At 44.1% G+C, this 12570-nt stretch overlaps 1 protein-coding gene across 1 annotated transcript in view; it reads right to left on the bottom strand.

Moving 5' to 3' along the window:
* Positions 1-12570, bottom strand: part of tinc (transmembrane protein tincar) — a 36481-nt gene that overhangs the window by 10718 nt on the left and 13193 nt on the right. The window contains exons 2-6 of the mRNA XM_069129045.1: positions 3883-4003; positions 1898-2002; positions 1456-1732; positions 692-916; positions 419-550 (exon numbers count right to left, since the gene is read on the bottom strand). Of these exons, the coding sequence (XP_068985146.1) occupies positions 419-550; positions 692-916; positions 1456-1726 (628 nt within the window). The 5' untranslated portion in view covers positions 1727-1732; positions 1898-2002; positions 3883-4003. The remainder of the gene's footprint in view (positions 1-418; positions 551-691; positions 917-1455; positions 1733-1897; positions 2003-3882; positions 4004-12570) is intronic.

The following is a 12570-nucleotide window of genomic DNA, read 5'->3' on the forward strand; positions in this document are numbered from 1 at the left end:
TCAAATCAATGAAAACGAAGGCACACGCGAGTGATAGCTTTAAGCTGGAAGATTCACAGTTAAGCAATTACCGATGAGATCAGCCTGAACGAAGATACGCGTGAAGCTAATGTAGCTTCGGATAGACTTTTAATTAGTTTCTCTTAGATTATTGGAACTGCAAGGTAGTAGAGCATATTCAACCAGGAAGAAACGCGTGTTCGAAAAAAATGGTACTTGTGAAAAGTATCGTTGCCTTCTTCCACGTAAAACAGGAGAGACAACACGTTATCATGGTTATCCTGAAATATCGTTCGAATCGTATAACTGTCCACAAAAATTAATCACGTTGCTAATGAAAAGCGAAACCATTCAAAACACGCGTCACCGTAATTGCGGAACACGAAGAGAAACAGCGATAGGAGGTGTCGGTCGTTACCTTTTGGCAGAAATCCAGCGTGTATCAATCTAGCCTCCATGAGCAGCGAGGGCAGCAGGAAGCACATGGCTGTGCAAAGGTGTACGAAAGCAGCCGTGGGACCTCCGTGTCGCCATAAATTATTCGCCAAACCTGCGAATCGACAGCACGGGAATTGTGTAGCTACAAATGGTTCTGCTTTCTATGCTTTGTCGAGCGAAACATCTCAGCTTGGATATTTGATGGAGAAGAGGACGTAAACCGGGATGAAAAATACATGGCATGTATACTCACTGTGGTCAGGATTGTTGGTAAGTAAGGATGAAGGCGGGTCGCGTGAACAGGCGCTCAAATGACGACCGAGCTTCACTCCATCGTTCGCCAGGTTGCCTAGCTTCAGGAAGGCCGCGCCAAGCAGAACCGGCAGTAGGACAACCCCGGCTCCGGCTAGCACCAGACACGCGTATAACTCCACCTTCGGCGGTGGAGCGTCCGCCGGCCAAGGTAACGATAAATATGCTGCAAATATAACCAACCAACCTGTCACGTCGAAGGTATACGATGTCTCGCGAAAGTGTAGCAAAGTTAGAAAATTTAGAGATGGTGCGTTTCTCTCGTTCGAAAATAAAATAAAGTTATTTGATTGTCCGAACAGTACGTGTCATGATTAATTCCGATAATCAAAATTCTACTATATTTGAACATTATGACGAGAAACTTTCGTGAATATATTACTCGCGTTACAGCAAACTATTTGGAACTTAATCGATATTGTAACTGGACACGGCTATCGTGATCATATTGGTGAAGTTCGAAACGGAACAGAAATTTCGCGTTAAAATATACCAAAGCTTGGATCGTGTTTCGTGGAGCGTAATAATTTAAAAAATCCGCGAACGTCAACTTGAAATTGTGCACGTGTACAAAAGATTTCCATAAGCGTTGAAATATTTTCGCGAATCACTGTACGTTGCTGCACTACGTACTGTATTTCTTCCGTGAATTTCATGGAAAGCCAAGTTTCCCCTTTCAATCCGAAAAACGACGATTTCACTTACCGGCAAACCTTTTTGCGTATCTCAAGCCGATGTAAGCTTGAAAAGCGACCGCCAAAACGCCGTACCAGACGGACCACAAACTATTCACGTGACCTCGTATACAAGAGTTTCGTCTAGCAGACCTTCGTGGCTTTTTCGCTTTGTTGGTAGTCGTGATACCGCTGGAGTTTACGCTGGACACTATCGGAAGCGGTTTTAATGGCTTTTTGCACTTTGCTTGATTTACCTCGTTATTATTTTCGTAACCCATTAAGCTTCCCGTCATTGACATCTTGTTCTGAAAGAGAGACGTTTCGTTCGTTCATCGTCGAACTCTCGAGGGCGGGATATCGCGCGTGAAAAATTGCACGCGTATAATTTTGCAATTTTTCGCTTTCAGATTCGGGAATCGAAATTTCCGGTGGGCGTGAAGTCGAATATCGATCCGATTTGAAATATTTACCGAGTATTCTGCTATGTTTCTAGTGTAGGCGTCTTAATGTTTCGAAGGAGTTAGTTTGGAACAATCGATGCGGAGCTGTGGCATTTTCGGAGGTGACAGCGCCGCCTGAAACGTAAAAAGAAAATCGAATTATCGGATAGTCCAATGGCGTGAAATAAATCAAGCGAATTGCCGTCTTGTACGCTATACGTCAGAACGTATAGCGTACGATAGAAAACGAGGACGCACGGACGCTGCAGTGATCGAACCGCGAAACTGACCGGACCTATCTACTTATGTTATACACCTAAGTATACTACGAGGCACACGCACAAAAGTTGTTGCTCGTCAACGTATATACAAAGCCTGTTGATTCGTTTGTACCTAGTATCGTGATCTTCCGTTCAAGCTATGCAAGTGGCAAAAGGATATGTCCAAAGAATACCAATATGCCATTGCTCTGATCGTAACTAAATTTTCACATTTCTTTCTTTCTCGATCGGAAGAATCGGAGAACGTTCGAAACGATTAAAAAGTCAGTTTAAGAAGATATTGGATACTTCTTGATAGAAGGTGGGTAGCAAAAGTACAAAGACCGAGACGAAGACTTAAACGCGCATTGCGCGTAAACGGTATCGTTTGAACGTAGAATAGACGAGAAAGGGGAAACTGACGCGTAGGGTGTGAGCATTGTTCGAAAAGTTGCGGAGAAAATTACGCATCGTGTCTATCCGCGAACAACTCGATGCTTCCCCAATCGTGAAACCGACAATGACGAAGCGCGGGAAGAAGAAAAATGATCGAGCGGCTTAATGCTTACCGACAATCGCGGTAGCGAGTCGTACAAAAGGGTCGAAACAGAGGAGGACCAGCGTAGCGTGGTAATTCTAGTGCTCTTACGACCACATCTCCCTCTCTCTTTCCCTCCTTTCTCTCCCTATCGGCTTTTTTCTTGCACGCTCAGCTTCGTAAAGTCGTTTCTTTTCGTTTCTTTGACGAAAGAAGCCGTTTTTCCGAGATGATTACTTTGCAGAGAAATTCTTTTTTAGTCGGATATTGCTCCTGATCTTTTGCTTTGCCACGGTATTCAAAAGAAGGAAGCGATACCGTGGAGACGGACTCTGAAGAGGCTCGGTGTCGTAACAGAAAGAAACGAGTCTTTTCATTTTCCGTTTGATACGAGGTCGAAGGAGAAACAAAGACAGAAAGGGAGAATCTATTATCGTAGAAGCACGATCGTACCGTAATCTCACTAGGGTTGACCCACTTGTCGCCAACGATATTCGAACAAGCTGGAATTGGAAATTTCGATGATCGATAGCGCGCTTCTTCCTACGATAAGATTCGTTTCTCTATTTCTCTCCCTGCGTTTTGTTATTCCAGTTGCTTCATCGTCGTTTCCTTCCTTCGAAATTTCTGTTTCTCCAATTCTGACAAATTGGCAACTAACGTGTTTCCTCTAATTACGTGAGAGAAGTTTCCCCTGAGGGAAAAGCAGGTACGGAAGAACGGAACGTGGACCGATGGTCCGGCGGTGAAGTTGGACAAGACGAATGGTCGTGAGTGCAATGGAAAATCGAACGAACGTTCAGTCACGGTGTAGCGAGAATGAAAAACCGTGTAACTCGTAGATGGACTTTCCTCCAGGGAGAAGGACGGACAAAACGAATTCTGGCTGTTTGTCAAAATTTTCACGACTACAGCTCTTCGGTACCATTTGGCGCGGCTACTGGCAGAAAGTGATTGTGTTTCTCGACGATCGTTTCCGAGCAAGAAACGACGAACGTTCGTGCACCGTGTAAAGAATTAATATACGGCACGAACAACCATCTTGAACGTACGATAAGTGTTGAGGGATGACCACACTGAACATAGAGATTCATCGATATAACGAGGAATTGGCTGTTTAAATATTTTTGCGATGTCGTATCTCGGCGTTGAAATACTTTCGCGAGATACTGCGCATACGTAATTGGTTAAACTGTCAAAACGATCGATCTACTCACCGAACGGAGGAGAAGAACCGCCGTCGTCGCTGTCGCCGTCACCGTCGTCGTCGCCGTCGTGCTGCTCGTCGAGTTAAGCGACGAGTTAAGCGACGAGTTGCGCTTTGAACGCTACGCGGATCTGAAATGGAAACCAAAGGTTCTTTCAAGTTTCTATAAACGAACGTACGAATGGATTCCAGCCACGCTCGCGAATCGATTAGCCATTGTCGTTTTCACCGTTGAACAAAGCGATTCGTCGATCGATTATTCTGCCTCGCTGAATTTCGAGAGTATATGAATAGATGAATTTAATCCATTCTGTAGCTACTGTTATTCGAAAATAGTTATATTCGTCACGTCTCTTGTATCCAGTTCTATCCATTATGATATTTAACGAGGAACAAATTTCTGCTTATTATTATTATTATTGTTACTACTATTATTATTTATGTATGGATGGCACGTTTTGATAGAAAAGAAAAATACAATAGTATAAAATGAACAAATAATTGCGATTGTTAATAACAACGGATCGTAAATGGGGCGAAAGTATCAGTGAATTACACACTGCATTTCCAACATTTTTCTTAAGAACAGGAAACGATTCGCAACGGAAGTCTAATCGACGGGCAAATAAATTAGCAAGTGCGATTAATGCAACTGCTGGATACGTAATTGCATCCGCATAGAGATGCGTAGAAAATTAGGAATCTCCCGTAAGGCCCACGTGGAGCAGCTTAACGAGCTCAAGATCCTCTGGATACTCAATGTAATGATTTACGATCTTGCGTACGAACGTGGTATTAGCTATTTAGGAAAATACGGAATCGCACAGACATTTGCAGATATCGAAACAACGAACATTACCTGCATTGAGAATTTGCGCGAGTCTTAAGTTTAAACTATCGCGCGGATTATATCATCGTTGGAGCAATTCCGGGCAGTAAGGTAGTTGGCAGACACGACTCTCTCCGCTACATATTTTAGCAGCACCGTCAACAAGCAAAGGGTGGTTTCTCTTAATTAATTTGCATCGGTTAGCAATGTGAAGAGGTCGTTTATCTCGTGGCGAGCATGTTCTCGCGTGTTCCAACGTTACATCGTGCTGTAGCTCGTTATTTCCGTTTCCGGAACGTCTCCGACATTCCGAGACAGCTACTTACGTGGCTGTGTCGGCGAGGACAGCCGGAACACCCTATTAATCCTATATATTCCGTATATCGCCTGGCAGCCGATTCGACCTCGTCCGTTCTGCCGCTCTTGCTTTCTGAACTCGTGACTCGTCTTGTTTTGCGATTCAAATTAGTCGAGTTTCTTTTCGTCGTCGGTCGGCCAAAGTCGTAAACAATATCGAACCGAAACTAAGGTTAACGATAGGTGAAGGACGAGATAGCGAAGAACGTGCGAGAAAGGTCCGTTCTCTGTGTTCGCAGGGCATTAGCCCGCGATTGCCGTTTCATGCTCCCGTCAATCAACTGCCTTTCGATCGGTCTCCGCTCTTCCCACCAATTCTACTCGGCCTATCCTCCATCTGCCCGACCTGCCCTGAACGTCGGGGATACGAATGACTTCATTCATTTTTAATCAACGTGACGCCGTGCGCGTTTTGTCAGAGATATCGGGAGACTGGCGATCGTTTGCCAGGATCGGACGAGTTTGGCCTTTAAGAGAAGCTGGTTTAAAGCTAACACAAATCTCATCCTCGATTGTATCTAGGCACGATTCGAAAAAATACTTCTTTTTCGCTGAAATTGTTGCGCGTGAACACGCGCGATGCGGAGACAAGGAGAGGAAAGTTCGTTACGAGGCAGCAAGGTATTGGGACGAACAGCGGCAAGCACGCCGATCGTCCTTTACGGAATGCAATATCAGCCGAGAACGAGAGAGCCGGTCGTTGGATGAATCCTCGACCTGCATTCGGTCTCGTCGAGGACAATGCATCGAGGTCCCTTTTGTTTGTCGGTCAACACCGAAGGCATCGATGGCAGGAGGAGTAGCTGGCAGGCTGCCAATGGCTAGCTCACCACTGTTGCCTACAGCGTGCGCTTGCACCAGTCAGAGGCATCGACACCTCAATTATCGACGTCAACCGATCTCGCGTTTCAACATCCCCTGAACCGTTCGTATTTCTGCTTGTGTTTGCATTCGTTTTCTCTATTACCAGTTTGCGTTCTCGTCTTTGCTCGTGTTCGCGATGCTCTTCTAATTCTCTTTCTGTCTGCCTCTCTCGAGAGAAAGCGATAAAATGAGAGGATTAGAAGAAACGCGCGACGAGTCGAAGATGGTAATATTTCAGCGAAAATCGTGTTGGATCGTTGCCAGGGAACATTTGCTCTCTGTAAAATTTCGCCCTATATTCAAATCACGATTTCTCTCGGTGGTTTTTCACGAAGACTAAAAAGAGACTCCGCTGACTTTCGCGAACGTAGATCTAGCGTCCAAATTAACCCATTCATATCGAACGAACGGTATTTCTTTCTCCTTTTTATCTCGTTATCTGCGCGAACTTCGTAATGTACTCTTTCGAATCATCGTCATCGAACACGAACGCGATCTTTTGACTACATATACGTAGACAGAGGACGCTTGTTGGATAGTGGAAAGCACGAAATGGCGATCGACGATCGATTTTTTGTCACCTTCACGTTCGATTTAATCGCGAAACACTCACCGCTGAAAGTACGAAACGAAGTGTAAAAAACAAAACTCGATACAGGTATTTCGCGTGCGTTTCACCCTGTCGTGCACGTCAGACCTTTCAAAAAGGTCAAGTACGAAATATACTACGATAGTTGGCAGTAACTTGGCTATTTACGTACGAAGGGTGATATCTCTGGTTACGCATCGTGTACACCGGCAATTTCCATATGCAGCTCCGTTTTTGCTTTCGTTTTATTTGAAATAGCACCGAAATAGCTGGATACGCATGGCACGATATAAACTATAGGCTATAGACGCTCGCGCGACCGTAAATTCCTGCCGAATTACGTTGCTGGGCTGGATTCACGAGACGGCTGAGGAAAGCCGAGGTCGACGATGCATCGTAATCGTAATCGTCGACGCGTCTATTATCGTACGAAGCAACCACGATCGTTATCGGAAATCTACGGTTCCCCTCTCGCCACTATTTCATCGATTTCATACAAAAAGCTCAGACGTTGAATGAAATGGTCCTAGGCTGCCTATAGCGTTTTTTTCCCGTATTGTTCTCCGTTACTGTCACATAATTAAGCCGCAGATTTGTATACGTTTATGAGAAATTTAAATAAATAAGTAAATAGCCAGAAACTACAGAGCTATATAATGTGGAAAAACGCGTTAAGTATCCAAAGTGTAGTATCCTTTGCGATATCTAATAAATAAAACAATTTTCTATCTAAGTTCCAGGCGTTTAATTATATTGGTAAAAATACGAATATACATAAATATAACGCGATAACGATATTTTGTTCGTTGTCGTAATTACTTTGAAAGCAGATGAGGGTAAAATATCGGGGAAATGAAATCTAATCTAACAGCGAATTTCGAAAGATGTGTTCAGAAATAGAAGAAAGCGGCTGGCACCGTATGTTTTTCTTCGAAGAACGTCGATATTCCCGCATTCTCTCTCCGGTGTCTTAAATTAAGCATGCACTTCGAATTTAACGCAGCGAAGCGAATAACAGGGAAACGGCGTCACGTTCGCTGACTCCATAGCCGACAACGACGTTGTTCGTCGTCGAGAACACGACGACAACGACAACGCGACGGCGCTTCCTCGAATACGAAATCCTTCCTGTAGACGAGTACGGAGTATGGAGTACGGAGTACGGAGTATGGAGTACGGAGTATGGAGTATGGAGTATGGAGTTGCAAGTTGGTCACGAGTTTACTTTACGCGGAAATTTCTAAAGCACGTTCGATTGCGGCACCGATCGATGCTCGGTCGCAACAAAGAAACAACGAACAGGACGAAGCGAGCGTGTTGCTGGCGCGATCCGCACGAACCTCAACCGGAAATCGATTTTCTATCGAAACGTCTACGTTTCAATGCTTCGTGCCTAGCGTAAATGTTGCCATCCTTGTCTCGCGGCTTCGAAAAACTTGATTTCCTGCGTGTCATTCGTTACTCTCTGTCGATATAGCCATAATACGCGTTCATCTACGCCCTCGTAACAACGCGTTTCATACGCAGCCGAGATGAATTTTCTTTGAACGCGCGTATCCATCGGCGATTGATTTTCCGAGATCAATCACAGCGAACGTTCGAGAGGCATACGACGATAAATAGTACGAGAACCGAGCTAGAAAAAAGAAGGGAGATGTATTCGACGTTTTATAGATGTTTTATAGATGTATTCGACGAGGTATAGAACGATAAACGAATACAACAGAGGAGGATCTGTGAACGAAAAGCGAGTGTGTTTTACAAGCAGAGCTATTTCTAGATCGGAAGGTTCAACGGAACCGATGTTGAAATTACGTTCAGGTTTTGGTGCGTACAACCCCATTCATAAGTATGTTAGAGACCGAAGAAGAGATAATACTTTTGAGAAATTGGTACAAATTTATTGTTCTCAGTGTTACTACGTCGTTTGAAACGATAAACCGTACAGAAATTAATATATTCGATGCTAGGATATGATAATATTACCGATTGTACGTGTAATCGAGTTTCATTTTTGGTCAAACTTCTCAGACTCGGTATCAATCGGAATCGTCCATCGAATTCATATTTTTTCAATGAAATATAGACTAGAACATCGTGTAGCCAGCTTCTGTGATTATTTTATAGCTTTTCCAATTGGTTTTGGCCAACTTTTGTTGCACATTCGCGACTGTTATCTTACGGAATCCAAAACATCGATCGATCAACCTAAAAAAGCAAAGGTTCGTCGAAATCTGGGGCGACCGATCGTAGGTGGAGCGGCGTAATAATTTATGAACGGGAGTGTACGCACTCGACTTCCGGTGTACGCGCAACGAATGCTTGGAGGAGAGATTTTTAGCATCGGCTCTAGTTCCGAAGACGAAACGATAAACGGGCTAAAATCGTTGGGTGCAGGTGCTTCCGCAACGGTACGGGAAACGCAGCTGCCCGGAATGTTTCTTCGCGTCGCTTCTGCTCGGCTTTCCCCGGTAAATCGATAGAACGAGGTCGACCGGAGCTCGGAGGACCGCGATTCTTTTTCTCCTTGGCTCCACGCGAAACCGGATGAAATCGGAGCCTTCGATTCGAGAAAACGAGTACCAACGAACATCGAAATTTTCTTTCTGAACTAACATAGAAGACCGAGTAATAATTGCATCGCCCTCTTTCTCGAACCTAACCTCACCCTATTACATCCGAATGGGTGGAACGCTTTGTCATGACAAATCGAATCGACGCGATCCGGTTCGTCTCGATGACTCATCGCTCTCTTGCTTTGCCCCTCAAGACATTCCGAAAGAAGAAAGTTTCCCAGTTTTCCGCGGGGTTCCACCGATGACTCACCCTCGAGATTCACCCTCGATTCGACGTTTCAACCAACCGCCCCTACCACGGGACAAGCGAAATTGCCTTAGGATGCTGTTACAGCGAAAGCTTGTCGTACGAATTTTCAAGTTCGTCGACGTCGGTTTGACGTACACCGCAAGTACGTATCTTTAACTTGTTAACCAGAGAAAACGAATTAATTGATCGAGCAAATATTCGATCGCTGGATCATTACGACTCTTTCATCGTCTCTCTTCTTGCTTTCCCGTCAAAATTACGATATCGAAGAAACTTAAGCGACGTTATACTCTGTTTGTAGCCAGAAATAGTACGGGTTGAAGAAAATCGAGTTAGTCGATCGTGAGATAAGAAGGAAATGTAATTGGCAAAAATTGTTCCACGTTGTTCTTCCACTTTTAAAAGATTGTTTAGCACGAGCTTTTGATTTTTGAATGGAAACGACGATGATTAGCGACCAACGAGCAAAGTATCATCCATCCTTCGTCCCTTTTGTCGCTCTCCCTTCTGACAGTCACCGGCTCTCCTTCTCTCCCTCCAACGTTTTATTCCTTCTTGCCGCACACCTCCCATGGCATCCCATTCAATCAATATCCGATGCCGCACACACACACACACACACACACACACACACTGCTAAACATTGGGATCTAAACCCCTCATTTTCACCGAGAATTTCGGCAAGGTCCATTCTCACGCGAGCATTACGCGATTAACGACCGATCGTAACGATGTATGCGTATAAGAAGGTGATACAGAGGTGTAACTAATGTACACATTTGTATTGCTAGAAATACATTTTTCTTACTTTACAAAGCGTACACGCGAGATAAGGTAAAAATAATAACTGTTAGTTGGTTAATCTAAAAAAAAAAAAAAGAAAAATGCTGCTACTATAGTGATAAACACACAATATAAGTATAAACGATGCACGAATATTGCGTTAAGAGCGGATCTACTTTGCAAAATATAATTTGGAGCTTATCGAACGACTAAATAAACGTCCTAAGATCGACGAGACCCTTCGTGAGACTATTCGCGAACGTGCTAAGACAGCATGGGCTTACAGTTGTAGAATATCGACAACGGTTGCAGAGTACGATAGATATCCGACATAATGTAGTTTGGAGTAATATAGACGCAACAGAGACTGCAATGGTGACGAGAGCATCGATGTTATTCCATAACGAAAGTAGGTACGCAGTGGATGTCAGTCTTCCTGACAGTCTTGCTTAGCTTACGATCGACTGTGACGCGGCAATTATCGTGAATTTTGCCGTGGCTTGGTAGGGGGTTGCCAGTCAGAATAATTTGAAAGGTAAGCGATAGGGCAGCGCGTATACGTGCTCCGTTGCAGCAGGCGGAGAGCAGACGTATTCGACTCACGGAGTCATAAATTTGAAATTGGAGGAACTCGGAAATAGAATTTCGTACGAATATCGTTTAATCTCGCGGATGTTATGACTGGCCCGACAGATACATGCCAGACCTTTTTATAAATATTTTCGAACAGAACAGCTCTCCGACGAACAACTGCAACGGAGTTGGCGCGAATATCAACATCCCTGACTGGTATTTTTACGATATCCGTTTGCCATATCTGTTCGACAGAACGTAATACACGTTCGTTGTTACGATTGCCTCGCGTAATTCCGATCGATCGAGTAGCCACGACAAACAAGGTTCGTCGCTCTTCGACGGATTAGATCGGACATCCAACCTGATCGTGACTTCCTTTATGGATTAATATGCCCCGGGAATATTAATGGCTTTACGAACGTAATTAGTTTTCTGGCGAAGGGATCGGATTCGATCAGTTTCATCCATTCATCGAGCCGTTTCCGCAAAAGACGGTCGCCTACCGAAAGGGGAGAATTATCGAAACGCCATGGAAATGCGAGGGTTACGAGAATTAGCATCGCCTATCGAAAGTGCGAATAGCTATTTAAACGTTTGAACAAGCGATGCTTGTGATATATCCATTGCTCTTTGGCGTTTTTCTTATCGCCTCTTTCGGTCGACCGAAACCGAGAAAAATTAAACCTCGACGGTTCGAGGGACGTGCGACATTTTATCGCCAGTGACTCATAAATTAAATTCAATGGGTTAAATTCAAAAGCTGTCCGTGCTGCGGCTACAGAAAGTATTGGCACAATGGAGTTCTCTTCATTTTCTTTTTCTACGCGTATATATATTTCATTTTCATGGTATCAAACTTTCGCACGAAACACCACGTTATCGTTATCGTTATCCTTATCCTTATCGTTATCGTGCGTCACATTAAAATACTACCTTTGAACTACCATAAAATAATCATGAAAACCAAAAGATCAAGGAAACTGTACTTCTCGTATTTTTCCTCTGCGATTCTACTATGCTAAAAGTAAAAGGAATCGAACGAAATGAAACGTCGAGTTCAATTAGGAGGATTAACGAGCGACGTGATGCGAGGGCACGCACGTTTTCTCGCCTTGACCGTGTCTGTGATTAAACGAGAGCACGTGCATAAGTACGAATGTATAGAATTGGAAGCAGCGCGAAACACTCGTTGCTTCGTTCCCGTATAACTTGGTTTCCGGGCGTGCTGAACAGCTCCCAAATACGATTAGCGCAGGCTTTACGAAACTTGACGCGCTTGTGAATCCCGTCAGGGGGATGTTATATTTGGTTACGGCGCGTTGCTTTCGTGTCCATCGAATTCGACTAAAGAAAACAAAGTTTGCGTACCGCGCGGCTCTAATTTTCACCATCTGTTTCCTTTGTCTTCCACCCTTTGGTCGAAGTTTTCTCCATGAACCGTTATCTTACGATGTTTTATCACGTCACCCGCCATACTCTACCCTATTCGCTATTTTCTTATCGTTTCCTTCTTCCCTGTAGTATACTTCCGCATAGCGATCGAATGGGACGTAACGGATATAGATAAAGAAACACAAAACTACATGAACCAACCTACGTATCGGCAAATGAAGGAATAAAACCGAGCGAACGTTTATATACAAAGTATCTTGAATTTTATCCCGCGTAATTGAATAGTTTCTCCAGCTATGAAAAACGCGTTTCTTTTTACTTTTTCTTTCGCTCGGCCCCCCTTCTCTTCGAGGTTTTCAAGCGATCGTCCCTTTCTCGCTTTCATAGTAATCTCGGATAAAGTCCCAAGTGATTGCCTTCCGTTTTCTACAGTCCGACCAAACAAGAAAAGCTGCATATAAGCTCTGCCTTTCCTATATGTA

The sequence above is a fragment of the Bombus flavifrons genome, chromosome 15, assembly GCF_040668555.2.
Source record: "Bombus flavifrons isolate JBK064 chromosome 15, iyBomFlav1_principal, whole genome shotgun sequence".
NCBI classification, from domain to species: domain Eukaryota; kingdom Metazoa; phylum Arthropoda; class Insecta; order Hymenoptera; family Apidae; genus Bombus; species Bombus flavifrons.